Raw genomic sequence first — 17,337 nt, 5'->3', positions numbered from 1 at the left:
TAATGGTCCAATTCAAATATGCCATCAACAATATACACACTGAGTAAAATGTTACAGTGTCACAGAAGGTGAGGTTACTGAAACCAGGAGTGGAGAATGTCTGCATTTACGAGCAGTTTCAATCTATGGAGCCTTCTGTATCATGGAGGTTTCATACAGAATATAACAGGGTATATCCCATGATTATAGAGCGAAAAAAAAGGTCATAATAACTGCATAAAGTTGTACAGAAATAAGTAATTTTCTAAAAGATAAAACTTTGATCATAAAAAGACAGTAGCTCACTCGAAAAACCCAAGAATAAATAAATGCATCAAATACACACACACAAGAGCTTTACAAACTAAAATAAAAATGCAGGAAACCATGCAAATTATTTTAAAATGATCAGTGCTACGACCCTGTGATATTCAAAGGGCAAAAAAGGTTGGAGTATATGACAACAAGGTGTAAACACAGGAATGAAAAATGCAATTTAAAGGATGCCCTTCGATTCCCTTTTATCTTAAAAAAATGTCTATAATAAACAACTTTATTTGATAAGATGTCAAGTATTTGTCTTTTCTGGGGTATCTCTTGGAGTGATAAATAAATAGCCCAGTGTTGTAATAATATCAGGATTTCTTCCATTTTAGCTCAAATGAGGATGAAATAAGACACAATAAGACTGTTTGTTTTTTTTAAAATCAGAAAATAAAAAAAGTAGTTGGGAGTCATATTACAAGCCTTCGAGGTGAATTTAAAAATGCTTTTCTCACCTTTGTTCCTTATGAGAGTGCGGTTTGTGGAATCTGCGCCTATAATTCCTGCATGGTGCTCTCAGATCAGGATGCGTGTTTAAGAAAAACACTACAGGGGTTACATTTCCCGAAGGACAGGTGGGGAAACCCTGATCAGTGCTAGCTTAGGACAAGCAGTAGTCGATGTGGGCCAGGAGCTCCCTGTGGCGACTGGTTGGATAGGGAGCCCGACACTTTGGACACTCCAAGAAACTCTCATCCAGGAGGTTGATGACTTTAGTCGGAGACGTGGGGCCGTAAGTGTCATCAATAGTAAGACGCTCAAACTCGAGCTTATTGTACGAGCTGGGCTCTGAAAAGCGGGCATTTGGCTGCTTCTGAAATACAGCAGAAGACATTGCATTTTTGCAACAGAACACAAAAAGCATTTGGTTTTGGTTGCACAGAAAAGTTTTTTTACACTAATCTTACTAAAATGACATTAAAGGGATATTTCCTTTTCTTCTAAAGTGGGATTGGGTGAGGAACTTATGAGTAGTAGTAGTGTCGTAAGCAGCGGTCGGAGTGCATCCAGCCTGGAGAATCGGAAGCTTTTCCGAAAGGTGAGCTAAAGCATAAAAGCTATCCAAAAGGAGGCCACAAGAAGATCAACATTTTTTCCATCTAAAACAACTCAAACCTCAAAAGCCATTTCAGTGCTACATATGATTTGTTTTACACTGCGCCACTTTTGCAGCAGAGAGGCGTTTACTTGGGAACCATTTTGTTCACCAAAGAATATCCATGTTGCTCCACATCATTACTTGCACAGCTGAGTTCATTCTGAGTTGGGTCAGACTCATGGGACAGCTTACTGCTGAGCATTACTGAACAACAACAAAAAAAAAAACGTCTAGCTTTTTCAAGCGGTTACAATAGACTCCTAAGATTCTGGCCATATTCCCTTGATGGACATGTACCTGAAGGTTATGACTTAACACCGACAGTTAGCTGTCAGCACTCCACTGGCTGCATTGAGAAAACACTGCATTTGCAAAGCTAATTTTCCAGATGAGAATTATGAAAAGCTATACTATAGCTCTGCTATAGTATAGCAGAGCCAAACTGTTTTCGGTGAGTAGATAAACGCATTTCATGCCAGAAATAAGGTCTAGGTTTACAAATACCGGAGTTCCCCTTTAATTCTGACCAGTGTCTAGGTCCCTGCTGCATCCCCCACAGCATGATGCTGCAACCACCATGTTTCACTGTGGGTATAGTGTTGGGATGATGAGAGCTGTTGGGTTTATGTTTTGATCTCATTTCACCAGAGGACCCTCTCCTTTGGTGAAATTTTATATAAGCCACTCTTCCACAAAGCCTGGCTCTGTGGAGTGCACAGTTTATGATGGCACTCTGGACAGATACACCAGTCGTTTAAAGTGTTTTTATTTCTTTTTTCACAACTCAATCCTGATTTGTACCGACCTTTTTTTGGAGAGCTCTTTGTTCTTCACTTTGGTAACACCAGATCTTCACAGCAAAGAGGGTGAATACATATGCATTCACCACTTTTACTGGACTAGAATTTTTTTTTTTCTTAAAGTATGCCCCACATTTTGACCGTTGCCTGCTGCGGGAAAGACATTAAAACTACTCATAATTACTTTACATAATCCCTCTTTAAGAAATTTGCTTAACAAATCTAACTCGAAACATATGGCTCTATGACTTACAGCAGACTCCAGTTTAGCAATCTGATCGCGGGCTTTGCGAAGCTCCTTCAGGACCTTATGTAACTGCTGCTGCATACTCTGACGATCAATTTTTTCATTCTCAAAGTCCTTGGCAGAGAGCTGGATCTTAGCAGAGGCAGTAAGTGGAGACGTCAGTGGCGAGCACAAAAGGGAACGTTTTTTATCCTTTTCTTTTTAAAAAAATATTAAAAAATAAAATAACAGAACAATAACCTCTTAAATGCACAATTTAGTTACCTGTTGTTCCAGTGCTGCGATCCTCCTGTGTTCTTCATTTTGGCTCAGAAGTGACTTTTGGAGCATATTTACCTGCGAAGACCAAAGATTATTATATACTATTTGTAGAGGTCCATTTAAAGAGTAAATGATAACGCCATTTAGCTCTAACAGACCTAACAGAAGTTATATTCTAGCAATCTGTCTTGCATTGCATTTACTCAAATACAATCGATGATAGATGGCATTTCAATATGCAGACTTCTTTTAATGCGTTATGAAGAAATAACTTTCATATCACATGAGTAAAGACTAACTAAATAAACAGATAATTACGTGTCACCTGCAATAAAAGATCAGCAGATCTCTTTCTCTCCTCTTCCAATCTGGTGTCAGCCGTCTCCAGTTCTGCTCTCAATCTGTCCGTCCGCTCAGACACCTTTCTTTCCCCATGCACTGCCCGCCTGGATGTTTGTGAAATCCACATAAAAACTAATAACGGTTATGCTTCCTCTTTATGGTTCTTAAACAACACAACAGTAGTTTATGAGGGTAAAGGGAGAAATAGCACATTCAGAAACCTGTAGCAAATCTTCCATTTACCATAAAATGAAACATTTTACCGCAGGTCTGTGTAGTTTCTTTGCTCAAGTCAGATTTATAGATCAACTGTGAAAACTGGCGGTTTGATATCAGCCACCACACCAGACTTGTTTTACCTGTTGCCAGCTTGCTCTGCCTGCAGTTGCATCTTGGTCTCGTCCAGCTCTTTGTTCTTCTCTTCGTACTTCCTCAGAAAGGCTGACAACTCACTGCACTTTTCCTCGTACTTCCTTTGCAGCACCGACAGCTCCTCCTGGACTCTGGCGACCTGCTCCTTTTGACACTGCAGCTCAGCCTGGGCTTTCAAGGTCTGCAGAGCCGATGAAAACAAATTGCAAAACAGTTTACATTTTCTGTCTCCTCAGTTCTTCAATCGAGCGCTGCAGATCAATTATAAAGATGTCTGAATCCAAGAACTGCGGGCATTCAACAGCATACTGATTCAGTGGTGTCTTTTGAACGGAGGGAATGTCGATTAATCTGTTTGCACTTTTAGAAGGAGACTAAGGACAAGGTTTGTCTCTTATGTGCAAACCACAAGCCACAGCATACAGAATAAAAGCAAATCAAGGTAAGAGGGATACTTACAAGGATTTGGTCAAATGAGTGAAATGTAATTACATGGGAGTCTTTTAATTATTTACCTGTTGCCTCTGCACACTCAGCTCCAGTTGGGCCCTGGCAGACTGATCTTTTTGACTCTCCAGCTCTTTCTGCATCCCTGAAAGCAACCGGTCATAGTGGCTTTTCAGTTCAGATTCCTTTTCAGGACCTGGAGATTTCATGGGAGCTGAAATGAGAATCAAATCAAATCTTTAAGCAAATTAAATCAGTGACATTCACTTCCTCTTTATATAAGATTTAGATAAATTGCTGCCTTTCAGAACAGGAGAGATGATTTTTTTCGGTGTTACTCACAATCGATCTTGGTGGCTGTTACTCAAGAGGGAGAGTGAGTGAAAGTAACTAGTTCAGTCCCTAACTTCCCCTGTCTCCATGCTCAAGTATCCTTGGGCAGGTTACTGAATCCCACATGGCCTCACTTGTGCTTCTCATTTAGCAGACACTTTTTGTGCCCGCTAAATTAATTTATATAATTATTAATCATTAATGTTCAAGCAAAAAAATAATAAAAATACACACCTGCATCAAACAGCATGCGTTTCACTAACTTTCCCTTCTCGCATTTCATGCTGTACGAACACATAGTGAAGTCTTTATTTGATCTTAACGTTAACAGAAAACATTCACACACTGTAGGATAGTATGAGGATGTCAGATACTGTTACCCTTTGAACTGGCCTCTGCTTCGGTTTGCTGCTGCTTTTCCTGAGACAGCTGCTGCTCCAGCTCCAGCGTACGTGCAACAACAGCCTGGACGTAGGCCTCTCTCTGCTGGTCGTAAACCAGCCATTGCTGGTTCTTTTCAAGAGCCTGGTGGTGAAATACACAATGCCTGCAGTGACATGCTGTATTCTTTCCATGTGGACGTTTAAATTCAAGAACAATCAAGTCAGTGATGTTTTTACAGATATTAAATGATGATTACGTTTTTTTTTTCCTCTCCTCTTGCCTGGACAAAAGCATAAGAAATTACCAGTAAATGCTTCGAAAAAAAAGATATGATGGGCTTTATAATCTTTGAGTTACATAGCTATGGTAGAAACAAACAAAAGGAATGTCCACAGTTAAACTGCATACAGAAACACTCACATCTCTCAGTTGATTTTGCACCTGTGCCAAGTCTGCAGGAGGTGTCTGCCCAGTCTGAAGAGAAGAAATGTTGTTTAAGTCTACGAAACATTGTTGCCAGCATAAATAAATAAATGTGTTATTTATGAAAAAGCAGTGTGCAGCTGTTGGGCCATTTTTTAAAAAAAGAAAAGAAAAATCACACATACAGCCGGTATTCTGCAAATATCTCTGTTGAGATTAATCTTCTGACTTTAATTTCAGTCAACACAGTTAGTTGGGCAAATAGTAAATATTGCCATTTTAAGATCATTTTAAAGCTTTATGACTTTTCAGGAGAATAATCTCAGACACAAAACTGCAGTTCTTTCAAGGGCTCGGGGTTCCACACAGGCTTGCTGCCTTAAATCATTCAACGCAATTTTGAATAATGCAAGAAAAACACACTTGAGCAAGCGGTCAGTCTTTGCACTACTTTTCAAAAGCTTGGCCACAGGACCCAGCGCACTAACCCCAGAGCCAGCTCCATAACACCCATCCGTAAAGGACTGTCACTCAATTCACAGTGATGCCACATTAACTCAGAGGTCTCTGTGTCTGATCTAAGAAAAGCCTTTAACTTGAGATTGTCAACTTTCTAACATAAATTAAATGTACACCCATAAGCTAAAACTATCGATAGCGTTTGAGCACCTAGGAGGGAGGAGGGAAAAAGCTGGTAGGCTAGCTAGTCAAGCCAAGGAATTAAAAAGCAGAATGTTTCAGTAAAATGAAATAAATACATTTTTAAAAACTTGTAGCAGAAGCTGAATGATATGTTTGATAAATTGCAGAAAGATCCTTTCTTCCATTTTGATGGCAGCATTTGAAGGTGATTGTTTCATGTCTCACTGAGGATGCTGAAGTGGTGACTGCAGTCAGCAACATTTATCGATCACTTAACACTCTCATAACAGAGGAATATGATTTCAGAGAATGCTTAAAGCGGCAAAACCTAGAGACAAAATCATCTTCCAAGGACACGCTGACAATTTGCTGCTAATAAACATCTGGCATCACTCCTGTGCTGCGTGGACATGTAACCGGAAGTCATCTCCAGTCTGACGCAGATGGCAAACAATGCTCACATACAGGGGCTCTCTGTTACTGTCATGGATTTGTCTGAAAGAGGCTGACAGGAACATTAAGGCAACACTAACCCATATCTGAGTGACATAACAGAATGACTAAACCAGGATGTTACGCACCCCATAACTAATAAGCACTATAGTCCTATCCATTCATATCTCTGATTTGGACTTTAGTGCTTTCCATCCTTGGGTGTAAAAATAGGTATGAAATAAACGAACAAAGAACATCTCTATTCAAAGACGGCATGTCAAGCACTCGACTGTCGAGTAACAAAAAAGTCTGTATCCTCTCCATTATCCCCACTTTGATTCCTTCAAACTCTCCCACTCTTTTAGCTCGAGCCCTCACTGATGCAGTGATGCATCCACAATGGGAGCAGAGTAGGTAGAAAACATAAGAAATTCAATAACAATGTGTTGCACGAGTGCATATGGCCTGGACTTTTACTTAATTTATTTAATTCTAATGAAAACAGCAGGATATCTCTAACTAAGCTGTTAGAGAAGGGGGAAAAAAAGCTATAAACAGATAACGTTTCTTCTTATATATATATATATATATATAAAATTAAATAAAAGGCCCCAAAAGATTTACTTGATCCATAAAAAGGTCTTCAGTTGAAAGGCAAGTGGCAACTACAGCTCCATCAAAGGTTCTTGCACAGATTAATGGTTATTCTATATAATTAGTCAGCAGTGGAGTCTTGCCCTTGTAATGACATGAATGTAATAAAAATTAGGACTATAGGGAAAAAAACAAAAAACATTCACATTTGCAAGGTTTCATTCTGACCCATGTATTACTGGGAATTTAACTTTCATCATGACAAATTGTTAAGGATGCCCCAAGGAAAATGTGACGTCAGCATCTTAGGAAAACAGATTAAACACTTCCACCTGGTGGACAAATGTAGAGCTGCAACTGCACTCCCAGACAAATTTCAATTGATGCATCAGTACACCCCCCCCCCCCCATTTTTTATTTTTTCACCAGTTAAAACTTACAATAAACCTGCTGAAAAGAATCTGATGAAATTCTACATTAAAAGCAACCCAATCCACTGATCTAGACAGATGCCGAAGCCCAAACCCAGCCTTATGATACCAGCTATGATTCATGTGCTTGTTGCTTTAAAACACATCTCTGCGCTGTGAAGCACAAAAGCCAATTCATTCCTCAAACAGAATTTGATCTGTTAAAAATATTACCGTTCCAAAGACGTGTGCTTACAGAAGATGCAGTTTGGATATAAAGCGAAAACTTGCATGAGGGGGATATAAGAGAGCAAAGCTGTTGCAGTATTTCATTCTATTCCAACAGGGGGAAATATGCTGTCTGAGGGAGCATATAAACACTCAGCCGACTCTGCTCACCAACGCTTTCTGACAAAAGGTAACATTTCCCCATCTAGCCTGGCCCCTCATTTCCTTCACATTTTTATAGTAATGTCCTCATTATATCCCTGAATTATTCAAATACAATTAAAGGCAGGCTACTCGTGATACCATTTAATGTTTTTATGACCTGTAACAGCACAAGGGTGTAGCCAGACACGATTTACGCCAACTAGATCATTTGAGATGTACTGACTTCCAATAAGGCAACAGATCATGTGTAAAAATTGGCCGAGTTCCCCCCCCCCCCCCGCTCTTTTTTCCCCAGACTAATTAGAGCATCTTGACAGGTACAAAGGCTGTCAGGTCATCCTAACACCACCTGCGTTTCCAGGGACTGGCATCGAGCAGAAACGGTGGCCAGCTTGTTCTTCAGATTCTCCGTCTCCTGTGACAAGTTCTGGAATAGCGCGTCTCTTTGCTCAGCCTCTTTCCTCCGTTGCTCCAGCTGGGCCTGCAGCGATGCTACCACCTGAAATGCAGGACAAAATGAAAAACGGGAACTTAAGTAGCCTCCATAACAACCCTGAGTCTTTTCAACCTTTGTTTAAGTAGAGGCAATTTGCTGAGAAAATTTGTTTTCATGTCTTCCACACAATTATCCTCATTACATAATTGACGCTCCATGGCTGAAAGTCTGGTAGCATAGCCCAGTTAGCACCTCTGCTGATGAAACAATGAGGAGGAGGCAAGCGTGATTAATGTCTGAGCAAAACAAAGTGCTGATATTCAATGTGCCAGCATGTCATCTTCGAGTTTAGCCTCGTGCCATTCTGACTAGACTAAATTCGATAACCATTTCTGCAACAATAGAAGAGAGATTACAAAAGGATAAGCAACAACCGTAAATAGATAGCATGAATTCTTACACCAGTATCAAACAGTACCAGTAAGTCATGAATGCTAATACATAGACACACCCACTACTGACAGTTTATAAATGTCAAGTGAACAGCACATAACACCATGCGTTGGTATGCACCTGCTGCTAGATGTCTAAGCTTCACTTTGCTGAGCTGCTGTCAAAATGGAATAGAAGTTATTTTCCCCTCAACTGTTTGTGGCAGCTCATTGGGATTCTAGTGAGACCCCCCCCAGTTGTCTGCTGCCAGTGAAACATACGCCACTGACACAATGCCAAGAATGTAACAAATTTTCACAAGTTGAAGAGCAGTCTCGAAGACACTGCTGTGGGTACCTCCTCATTCTGAGCACGTGCCCTTGTTTACAGTGGACTTCTTGATGGATAGTTGACTATATATGTGACATTTAACCATATATTCCTGCAGAGAGGTGTCAGTGATTGTACCTCTCCTCCTTTAGCTGACAGCTGCTGTCTCAGAGCTTCCAGTTCATGCTCTTTAACCAGTAGCTGCTGATTGTTCCTCTCTCGCAGCGTCTCGAGGGAAAGAATCCTCTAAAAACAAACAAAACAAGAAAAGAAATCATGACATACACATGAAAACACAACAAAACAGCCAGAAGGAACTGTGGCTCCTTGGTGTAAGGGTGAAAACTTCATTTACCTCCAGCAGCTTGCTTTTGTCTGAGTCAGGTAATTTGATGGGTCGCTTGGCCAGTTCATCAATCTTTCTCCTCAGGTGAGCGTTCTCCTTCCTGACCTTCTCCAGCTCCGCCTCAGCCTTAGAGGCAGAGCTGCTGGATTTGAAACCCAACTTGGAGACTATGGTCTCTTTGGCACCTTTAGATGCCATGGCTTTCTTTGATGCTATTGCAAATGGAAAATGGAGTGCTCTAGACAGAAAAGTAATTTTAATGAGTGAGCGTTTTAATCTCAAGTTCACCAGAGCGTGCTCTGTTTCAATCAAAAATTAAATAATTTGGCCAGTATTACACATTAGCTGTGATAAAAAGTGGTACTGAACACTGATATACATTTGGGGAAGTAAATAGGTTGTACTTGAGCTAATTTTACCGAAAATAACATATGTGCCTGTGGCTCATGACTTCAATATTTTACGGCCCATGCAGCCAAACATACACATAAATCTGTATATTGGGCTGGGTCTGATTACTGAGACTAAAACTCAGATCACCACATGTTCTGTCGTCGGTCCGGGTGCAACTAAAAATGCTCAACCCAAACTGGCCAAAATTTACACATTTCCTCATATCCTCTCATCGTAAGTGTTTGCTAAATCATGAAATTACCTACTCGCTTTAAACGGTTAGAAAAAAAAATAATGAGTACATTTTTAAAAATGTGAAATTCAATGAAAAGACAAATTGACAGCCCACTGGCGTCGCACAAAGTAGTAGTACCATCTGTCTTTATAAACTAGCAGAGCTAAATTGATGCCATAAACATAGCCTAACATGCCAATTACCCAAGTTGAAGTACACAACGAAACTTCTTGACACAGATAATTAAAATATATACACTCACAAACAAAGATAGCTGCTGCAGATATCCACTGAAACTAGCCTCTCTGCGTCGAGACCGTTGTTAAACACAACACTTTCATTTCCTGAAGTTTGAATTGCAGCGCGGTGACGTCATGTCCGTGATGTGGTGCGAGGGTGCGTTTTCTTTTGTCACCCGGGATGTGCCGGCAAATACATTTGCAGGCGGGGCAATGAAGATAGTATGTAAAAAATGCATTTTTAAAAAAGTATCCTCTGCAGGGATCATTTAAACCAATTTAATTAAACTGTATGTTACCTAATGAATAATTAATTAGAGAAGAATCATATCATTATCTTTTGGTCCTAAATTTTTGCAGCGGGCTGTCCGTTTAAGTAAATGAAGCAACCCACCGAGCGCAGTTGAACGAGTCACCAGAACTGGCAAGTCTTGTTTGTGTCTTGACAAGGTATTGCAGCCCTTCTAACCCAACCTGTAGAGCCATATAATATTTAAACGTTATTTTGTTGAAGGTGCATGCCCACTGAGCAGTTTGAATGCTCATGCACTTACTTTGCAGTGACACAACGAATTCAGTGACACCTTTATTTATGAATGAGTACCAGAGACTAAGATCATTTCATATACATGTGCTTTACTGTTTCACCAAGTAGGCTTTCTTGGACAGATAATTGGGATTTTTCATTGACTGACCAATAACTGATTTGTATTTGTAGTACTGTTAAAGCAAAAGAGCGAAAACCCTCCCAATATAAACAATTCAACCAGACTATGAAGAAAATCAAGCCTTGATGAAACCTATAATAAAGTTTATTTGTTTCTAACTTTTAGATTTATTAGGCACTACTGGAATGTTGAGTATATAATGAGCATTAGCCACAGGCATTGCAAAATGCTCCAACATTGATCAGCTGTCCTACAAAAAAGCTTTCAGAGACAGGCTGAGCACTATCATTTGAAATAACAGTTACAGAGGCATTTATTTATCTATTCCCAATATCAAACACCACAGATTAATTAAAAATACTAGCTTCAGTGAGCACAAAAAGCAAGCTGTCTGGGTCTCTTCAGCCTGCATTGTGCATGTCAGTGTGCATGTTACTGATATACAGTGGCATGTGGGCAACAAAGGATCAGGACATGACATGCTGCAAATGAAATATATAATGGGACAATTTAACGAAATATACAAGCTGAAGTGAAGCTGTCTGGGACTGTGGAGCATCACTCATCGCGTGATGCTCTGCAGACAGTGTGCATGTTTATACGACACGAGGAAAAAGCAAATAATTGAGTGTGCCAGAAAAAAAAAAGATTTTTATAATGTATGTTAACATGTTAGTCTGACCAAAATCACATGAAACTGAAGCCCTCAAAGATGGATCAACACACCTTGAGAATGACGTTGATGATCAAGTCACTCCTGCATGGACACTCTAAACAAGACTCAAATGGGCCTTGATAGATAGATAGATAAATACTTTGTGACATTTTAGTTGTCTGGCACATGCTTCAAAATTTAATCTTTTTGTTTATACAGTAAATAGTGTATATTAATATAGTCAGGGGAAAGAAAAATAGGAATGAGAGCTCTAAAATGCTTGATTTATTTCTCCTAGACAGCTATTAGTTCTAAGTAGAACCAAAATGAAAATACATCTTATTTCTCCAGTCACTCACAGTTCGCTTGCTCTCAGTTTGGGCCTCTTTTTAATCTATCTCAAACAGAGAAATCAGAGAGCTCTCCATATGAACTCAATCTATTCTCACACCAAACTTTTGTTAAACTCAATTCATACATCTCATGCTGACCTCAAACAGAGCAAATCAAGTGCACTCTGCATGCACTCACTGTATTCTTATCAAGACTCAAATTAATCTTTTTTTTTTTTTTCAATCTCTGACTCCTGTATGTCTTTTGCTAACTATTGGAGACTTTTTTTGTGGAATGTCTAATAATGTAAAACTTTAGGATAAACTGAGAACCCTATAACTCTGAACCTCTCCTTATGCACTATCAACAAAACAGACCATTAAACATTGCTATGAGTTCTACCGCCGATGTTCTTCAATTAGATTTCACCAGTCGTTCACCACTAGCCATCCAATTTCTACACTTGCTTATCCAATTTTGCTGCCACTGGGTGAGAGGCAGGGTACACCCTGGACAGGTCGCCAGTCAATCACAGGGCCACACAGAGACAAACGACCAATCTACACTCACAGTCACTCTTAGGGAGGAAGCCAGAGTACCCTGAGAGAACCCACGCATACACAAGGAAAACATGCACACTCCAGAACTACAGACAGCTTAGCCAGGATTTGAACTAGGGACCCTCTTGCTGTGAGGCGACAGTGCTATTCTAACCCTAATTCACTGCATTAGTTAGGGTTAAACAACCTGTCGCCATCTGAAACATATTAATTACCGCAGTACTTTCCCAACTTTCCTTACATATCTATGCATTACATATCTTTTTATAAGGTAAAGTAAATACAGAAATATATCAAACAAAACATTTCATTCAGTTGTCCCTTGGGGTGACAGGATTAAATTCTAAGTCATGTGGGTGCCCAAAAAGTCCAAGCAGGTGTGTGGGTCAACACAAGATATTTTTCAGGTGGGGTTACAAAGTAATTCTGCTGTTGCTAATTTTGTTTTCAAAATGATCCATAAAAGAGCCATTAATGACTGAGCCAAGTTTAGCAAGGCATCTCCTTAAGTGCTCAAGCATGACTCTTATTGCTAAATGTCCCATCACACTCTTTTCTGATAGTGAATATTAGGAGACACAAACCAGGCAAACTAGAAACTAAAATGAGGTCGACGTGAGAATCACACTTTGGCCTCCACAAACAAGTCCATTTTTCCTCTGGGAATTCCCAATAAAGCTGCTCTCATTTGTTTTCTGTTCCTTTTGTCACACGGCTTAACACATCAGATATTGTGACTGAAAAGCAACCAATTAAGACTACATGTCAGCATGCACTCACTTCAAGTATTTCCATGACAACTTCTTAAAGAGAAATTCAGATTGTCTCAAACAAAATCCAGTCTGTTGGGCAATTCCGCTCCTGTTCATAAACACTGGGATGAGGACTGTGGTCCAATCAAAATGGCCCAGGTCAAACTCAAACAGTAGTTTAATTCAGCTGTGCATGTACTGATTGTGCACATCTGCAGATATTGGAGTGCTACTTCAAACACACACTAGAAGAGAAGTAGACAGATGGATCAGATAGAGTCTGTGATAGAGCATGATAAGAAGACACAACAACTGAAGAAAGTGGCAAACTAGGCAGCAAGCTATGCTCAGAGACGGTGATGGATGGTTAATGTTTAATCTCTGCCTCTGCCTTGCCTGCCTGGCTTAGCTGTTTACACACTGGAAAGTTAAAAGTTGTCACACTGTCTCTTATTCTAAAAGCCACCCCTATGAAACCTCTCCAAAATGATTTGCTGTGTGCCAGTCACATAACTGGGTGCTAAAAGATCATCCAAGAGAATTTAGATGGGGATCTCCATCTAAATTCTCTGTGTGGGAAAGTAGTTAGATGTTAGCAGAGCAAAGAAGTTGGGGATCTTCTACTCTCAACAGATCTCCAGCTGAAATGATCTTTGAAAAGGTCTTTGTTCATATCCATCAATGCGACTCATAACAGGGTCCTGTATAAGTGGAACAGGGAAAATGCAAATAATATGGACATTTTTACACAAAAACGCCATTCTCAAGCCTTTTCTTAAAGAAGCTGAAAAGACCCTGAAAGGAGGAACGAGGGGAAAATGAAGCGGTTGGCTGCTGCAGTTAAACTTAGCACCATGGAAATTTGTGTGACGTGAGATGAAGACCAATATATCTTCGGTCCATAAATGGTAAATGGACTGTACTTGGATTGCATTTTTCTAGTCTAGCTGATCACTCAAAGCACTTTAACACCACATTCACCCTTTCACTCATGCACTCATACAGCACATCTTCGTACATATACGGGCTACACGGTGCTTTCTTCAACACATTCACACACCGCCGGATGCATCAGTAGGCAACGTGAGGTTCAGTGTCTTGCCCAAGGACACTTCAACATGTGGCTCAGGGAAGGTAGGAATTAAACCAATGGGCGGGCGACTGCTCTTCCTGAGCTACTGCCCCTCCATAACCTGAACACACAACTTGTATCACCTATTGGTTGGATTTAGACCATAACATTACATCTATAGGATTAAATAAACAAAATAAATGTTCTTTTCCCAACATGAACATCATGGATGTCATTTTACTGGTTATATGGTTGCTTCATGTAAACACAAGACATTATGACAAAACAATATAATTTCCTTTTTAGGTTTAAGTAACAACGTCACTTGGTTTGGGTAACAATAAGTTTTCAATATATATAAACGAGATCAGTTAGTAGTTTTGTACTATTTTCAATTAGATATAGGGTTTAAATGTTGGGTACATCTTCACATTCTGTTTTATTATTGTTTTACACATCATCCCAATTTTTTTGCAAATGCTAATGCACATCTGAGTTTTGTCAGGGTTTTGTAATTAGTCACCTCACACTGTGTTAGGAGCTATGTTTTTGTTGCCTGTATTTTTCATCCTATAATAGCATACAGGCATTGTGTATATTTAATAACTTCAGCCACATTATAGAACTTGATTAAAATGGGATTGATGCTAAAATAATGCTCCGTTTCTGCTCATGCCTTTGTCAGAGTAAACAGAAATAAGTCAAAGTTAGTATACAGTAACTCCAAGATTAAATAAGCGGGCTTGTCACACTTATTCAGTATCAGTTCTTATAGTCTGTTTCATATAAATGCTCACTGCCCCCATGATTGCATAATATAAAAGACAAGAGAATACACTGTTTTAAAAAAAGCCTAATGCCTCCAAATTGAATAAACATTCAAACCTATTGAAACCAGGTCCGAGCCTCTCTCTTATGTTCCTGTGGTGCTCCTCATTCAGACTGACCCCATCACTGATAGTGCCTCACACAAGGACAAACTAGCTGCAGTAAGAGTAATACTAGTGAACATATGGCAAAGGAATGTCAGTGGCCCACATCCAAGCTGACTTTAAACAAGTAGTTTCCATCACTTTGGACAAGGTGACTGTAAATTATGGCAATGCTGCAGCAAAGGCAGACAAACCCTGATTAGTAGGTGCATGTTGCCAGATGTGGATGCTATCGTTAAGTCATCAATTAGCAAATCAAGATAGTCACCTCATATTTTAAAAATGTATTGTCAGCCTTGACACTGTTTCTGTTGTAGTCTTTGTTCTGAGATCTAAAATCTTACATGTCACCTCGATGTTTCCACATATGCTACATCCAGAAACAGAGACATTTAAACATATAAATAACCCCACAAGTAACACCAAAATGGTATAGTTTGTTTAAGGTCATTTAAAAAGGAAAGGCAGCAGAGAAACAGGGAAGTATGAGCTAGGTAGATTTATTTGCAATGAATCGGGGGGGATTACATGAACACTGAGACTTAGCTCCTTCTGAGGTGAGAGTGGGTCTCTGGAAAGAGAAACAGTTAGAGGTGAGGCTTTCCTCTTCCAGGAAAAGGTCCTCCAAACTAGGTTAACTCTCCTGTGACACGGGGACTGGGGCTGTGGCAAACAGTGGCTGAAACAATTGCTGTAGCGGGCAGAGGCAGGCTGACTAAGGCTGTGGCAAACTGGCTGTGGTGCAGAGAATCCAGAGAGGGCAAACAGCAGCTCCAGGCAGCAGGCCTTCTGTGAACATGAAAATTAAAGTTTAAAACTTGAAGCTTCGGTAACAGCAAAAAAAGAATCTGGCAATCTTAAATACAGCCAAGCCCAGTGTTACGCTGCAGTGAGGTGTTTTGTTTTTTAGCCTGTCTTGTCTCGTCATTTCCTGTTTTATTTTGAAGGATTAACTTTCCCTCTCGTTTCAGGTCACTTGCTCTTCCTCATGTGTCACCAGTCTGATTGTCTTCCTTGATCCCAGAGTGTTTCCACCTGTTCCCCATTTCCCTCCATGTGTATGTATAGTCTGCGTCTCCCTCTGTCCCATGCCAGTGTGTTTTTGTTACAATCGTTACAAGTGAAAAAAATTGTGAGAGTATGATCATTCTAGCCTTCCATGACATTCACAGCCTTGAATCCAAGTCCTTGCGAGAAAGCGTTTCCCTCCATCAGAGTGGTTTTGTTTTGTCACCTTTTGATTCCTAGTCATAGTCTAGCTGAGTCTAATCTCATAGCCTGTTTTGTTTCCTCCGTAAGGAGCGACTTTGTTTTGATAAAGTTTCACAGTGCCTCCGTTAAAGGAGTGGTTGCGATTTTGTAGTCTTTCATACTGCCTCCGTTTAGAGGAGAGATTTCATAGTTATTGAGGGAAGTGTGTTAGTCTTCCATAGCCTGTTGATTTCTCTGACCTGGAGACATATAAGTGGTTAAATAAATAAACTACTTATTCTGAAAGCCCTGCGCCTGTGTCCTGTGTCCTGTGTCCTGTCCAGGTAAGTGGAGTCAGCAATTAGAGCCACAGCAGCCAGCCATCACCACTCCCACAGGACAGGAGGAGCCACATGAAAAATAAAAGACTAATCAAAACTAACAAAAAATGTACATATCTTAACAAATAATGCATTTCCAACCCAATGCTAGTGTTAAATATAATTCTCCCATTACTCGATGCTGAAAAATATTACTCCACTGAGCTGAGGGGCAAATATGAAAAATCCAGAAAGCTCTTCAAGGCTTTATTTCTATGTGAAGAAATAGTGGTGTTAACAAGTATCCTTCACCAGAGAGCAAAACATGGCAAGAGATGAAAATTGAAAGTAAATACACAGGAATGATTTTTATCCAACTTACTGTTCTGGCTACAGTGGATATTTCCTACACTTCTTTGAGGCTTTGTTGTAAGTGCAATCAATCTTTTGAATTAAAGTAATCCCAATGCTGACAAATTGTTTGTGAGGTCTTGTAACCTTGCATCAACACCCAGAACACATTTTTTCATTTTGTGACAGAGCCAGCTTGTTTGATATTTGCCAGATGAAAACTGCCTGCTGTCAATAGTCAGTATACATGTAGTGTAAGAGCTGTGAACTGTGCATGCCGGAATAAGATAATTGTTATGCTAGTTTCAGTATGATCCATTTACAAATTATGTCCTTTTACAACCAAAAAATGGTCCCCAATTAACAAATTAGGCACTATTTTGTGCAAAACATGTTATGTTGATGTACCTGTTTGATAGATTTGACTGATTTCGTTATGATTAATTATGATCCGCAATTAGAGAAATCCTTTGATGTAAATAGTATATTTGTTATACTTGTTTCTCACTATTTGCTGTAGTTTTGAAAGAGTTAAATCAATAAAAGATCTTACATATTTGCCATGAGTTGTTTATCTCTAGACTGAGGAACAAAATCATGGATAAGC

General features: G+C 39.7%; 1 protein-coding gene across 1 annotated transcript in view; it reads right to left on the bottom strand.

Annotated features, from left to right (window-relative positions):
- The window catches only part of LOC140277889 (cone cGMP-specific 3',5'-cyclic phosphodiesterase subunit alpha'-like), a 30,267-nt gene extending 20,930 nt beyond the window's left edge, over nt 1-9,337 (bottom strand). The window contains exons 1-9 of the mRNA XM_072372711.1: nt 9,039-9,337; nt 8,822-8,929; nt 7,832-7,984; nt 5,009-5,062; nt 4,585-4,729; nt 3,940-4,085; nt 3,412-3,605; nt 3,036-3,156; nt 2,714-2,785 (exon numbers count right to left, since the gene is read on the bottom strand). Of these exons, the coding sequence (XP_072228812.1) occupies nt 2,714-2,785; nt 3,036-3,156; nt 3,412-3,605; nt 3,940-4,085; nt 4,585-4,729; nt 5,009-5,062; nt 7,832-7,984; nt 8,822-8,929; nt 9,039-9,227 (1,182 nt within the window). The 5' untranslated portion in view covers nt 9,228-9,337. The remainder of the gene's footprint in view (nt 1-2,713; nt 2,786-3,035; nt 3,157-3,411; nt 3,606-3,939; nt 4,086-4,584; nt 4,730-5,008; nt 5,063-7,831; nt 7,985-8,821; nt 8,930-9,038) is intronic.
- Nucleotides 9,338-17,337: the final 8,000 nt, after the last annotated feature.

Source organism: Leuresthes tenuis, unplaced genomic scaffold (assembly GCF_036924035.1).
Source record: "Leuresthes tenuis unplaced genomic scaffold, fLeuTen1.0.hap1 SCAF_20, whole genome shotgun sequence".
Taxonomy (NCBI): Eukaryota; Metazoa; Chordata; class Actinopteri; order Atheriniformes; family Atherinopsidae; genus Leuresthes; species Leuresthes tenuis.
The sequence above is the reverse complement of the archived record's forward strand: the minus strand, read 5'-3'. Positions and strand labels throughout refer to the sequence as shown.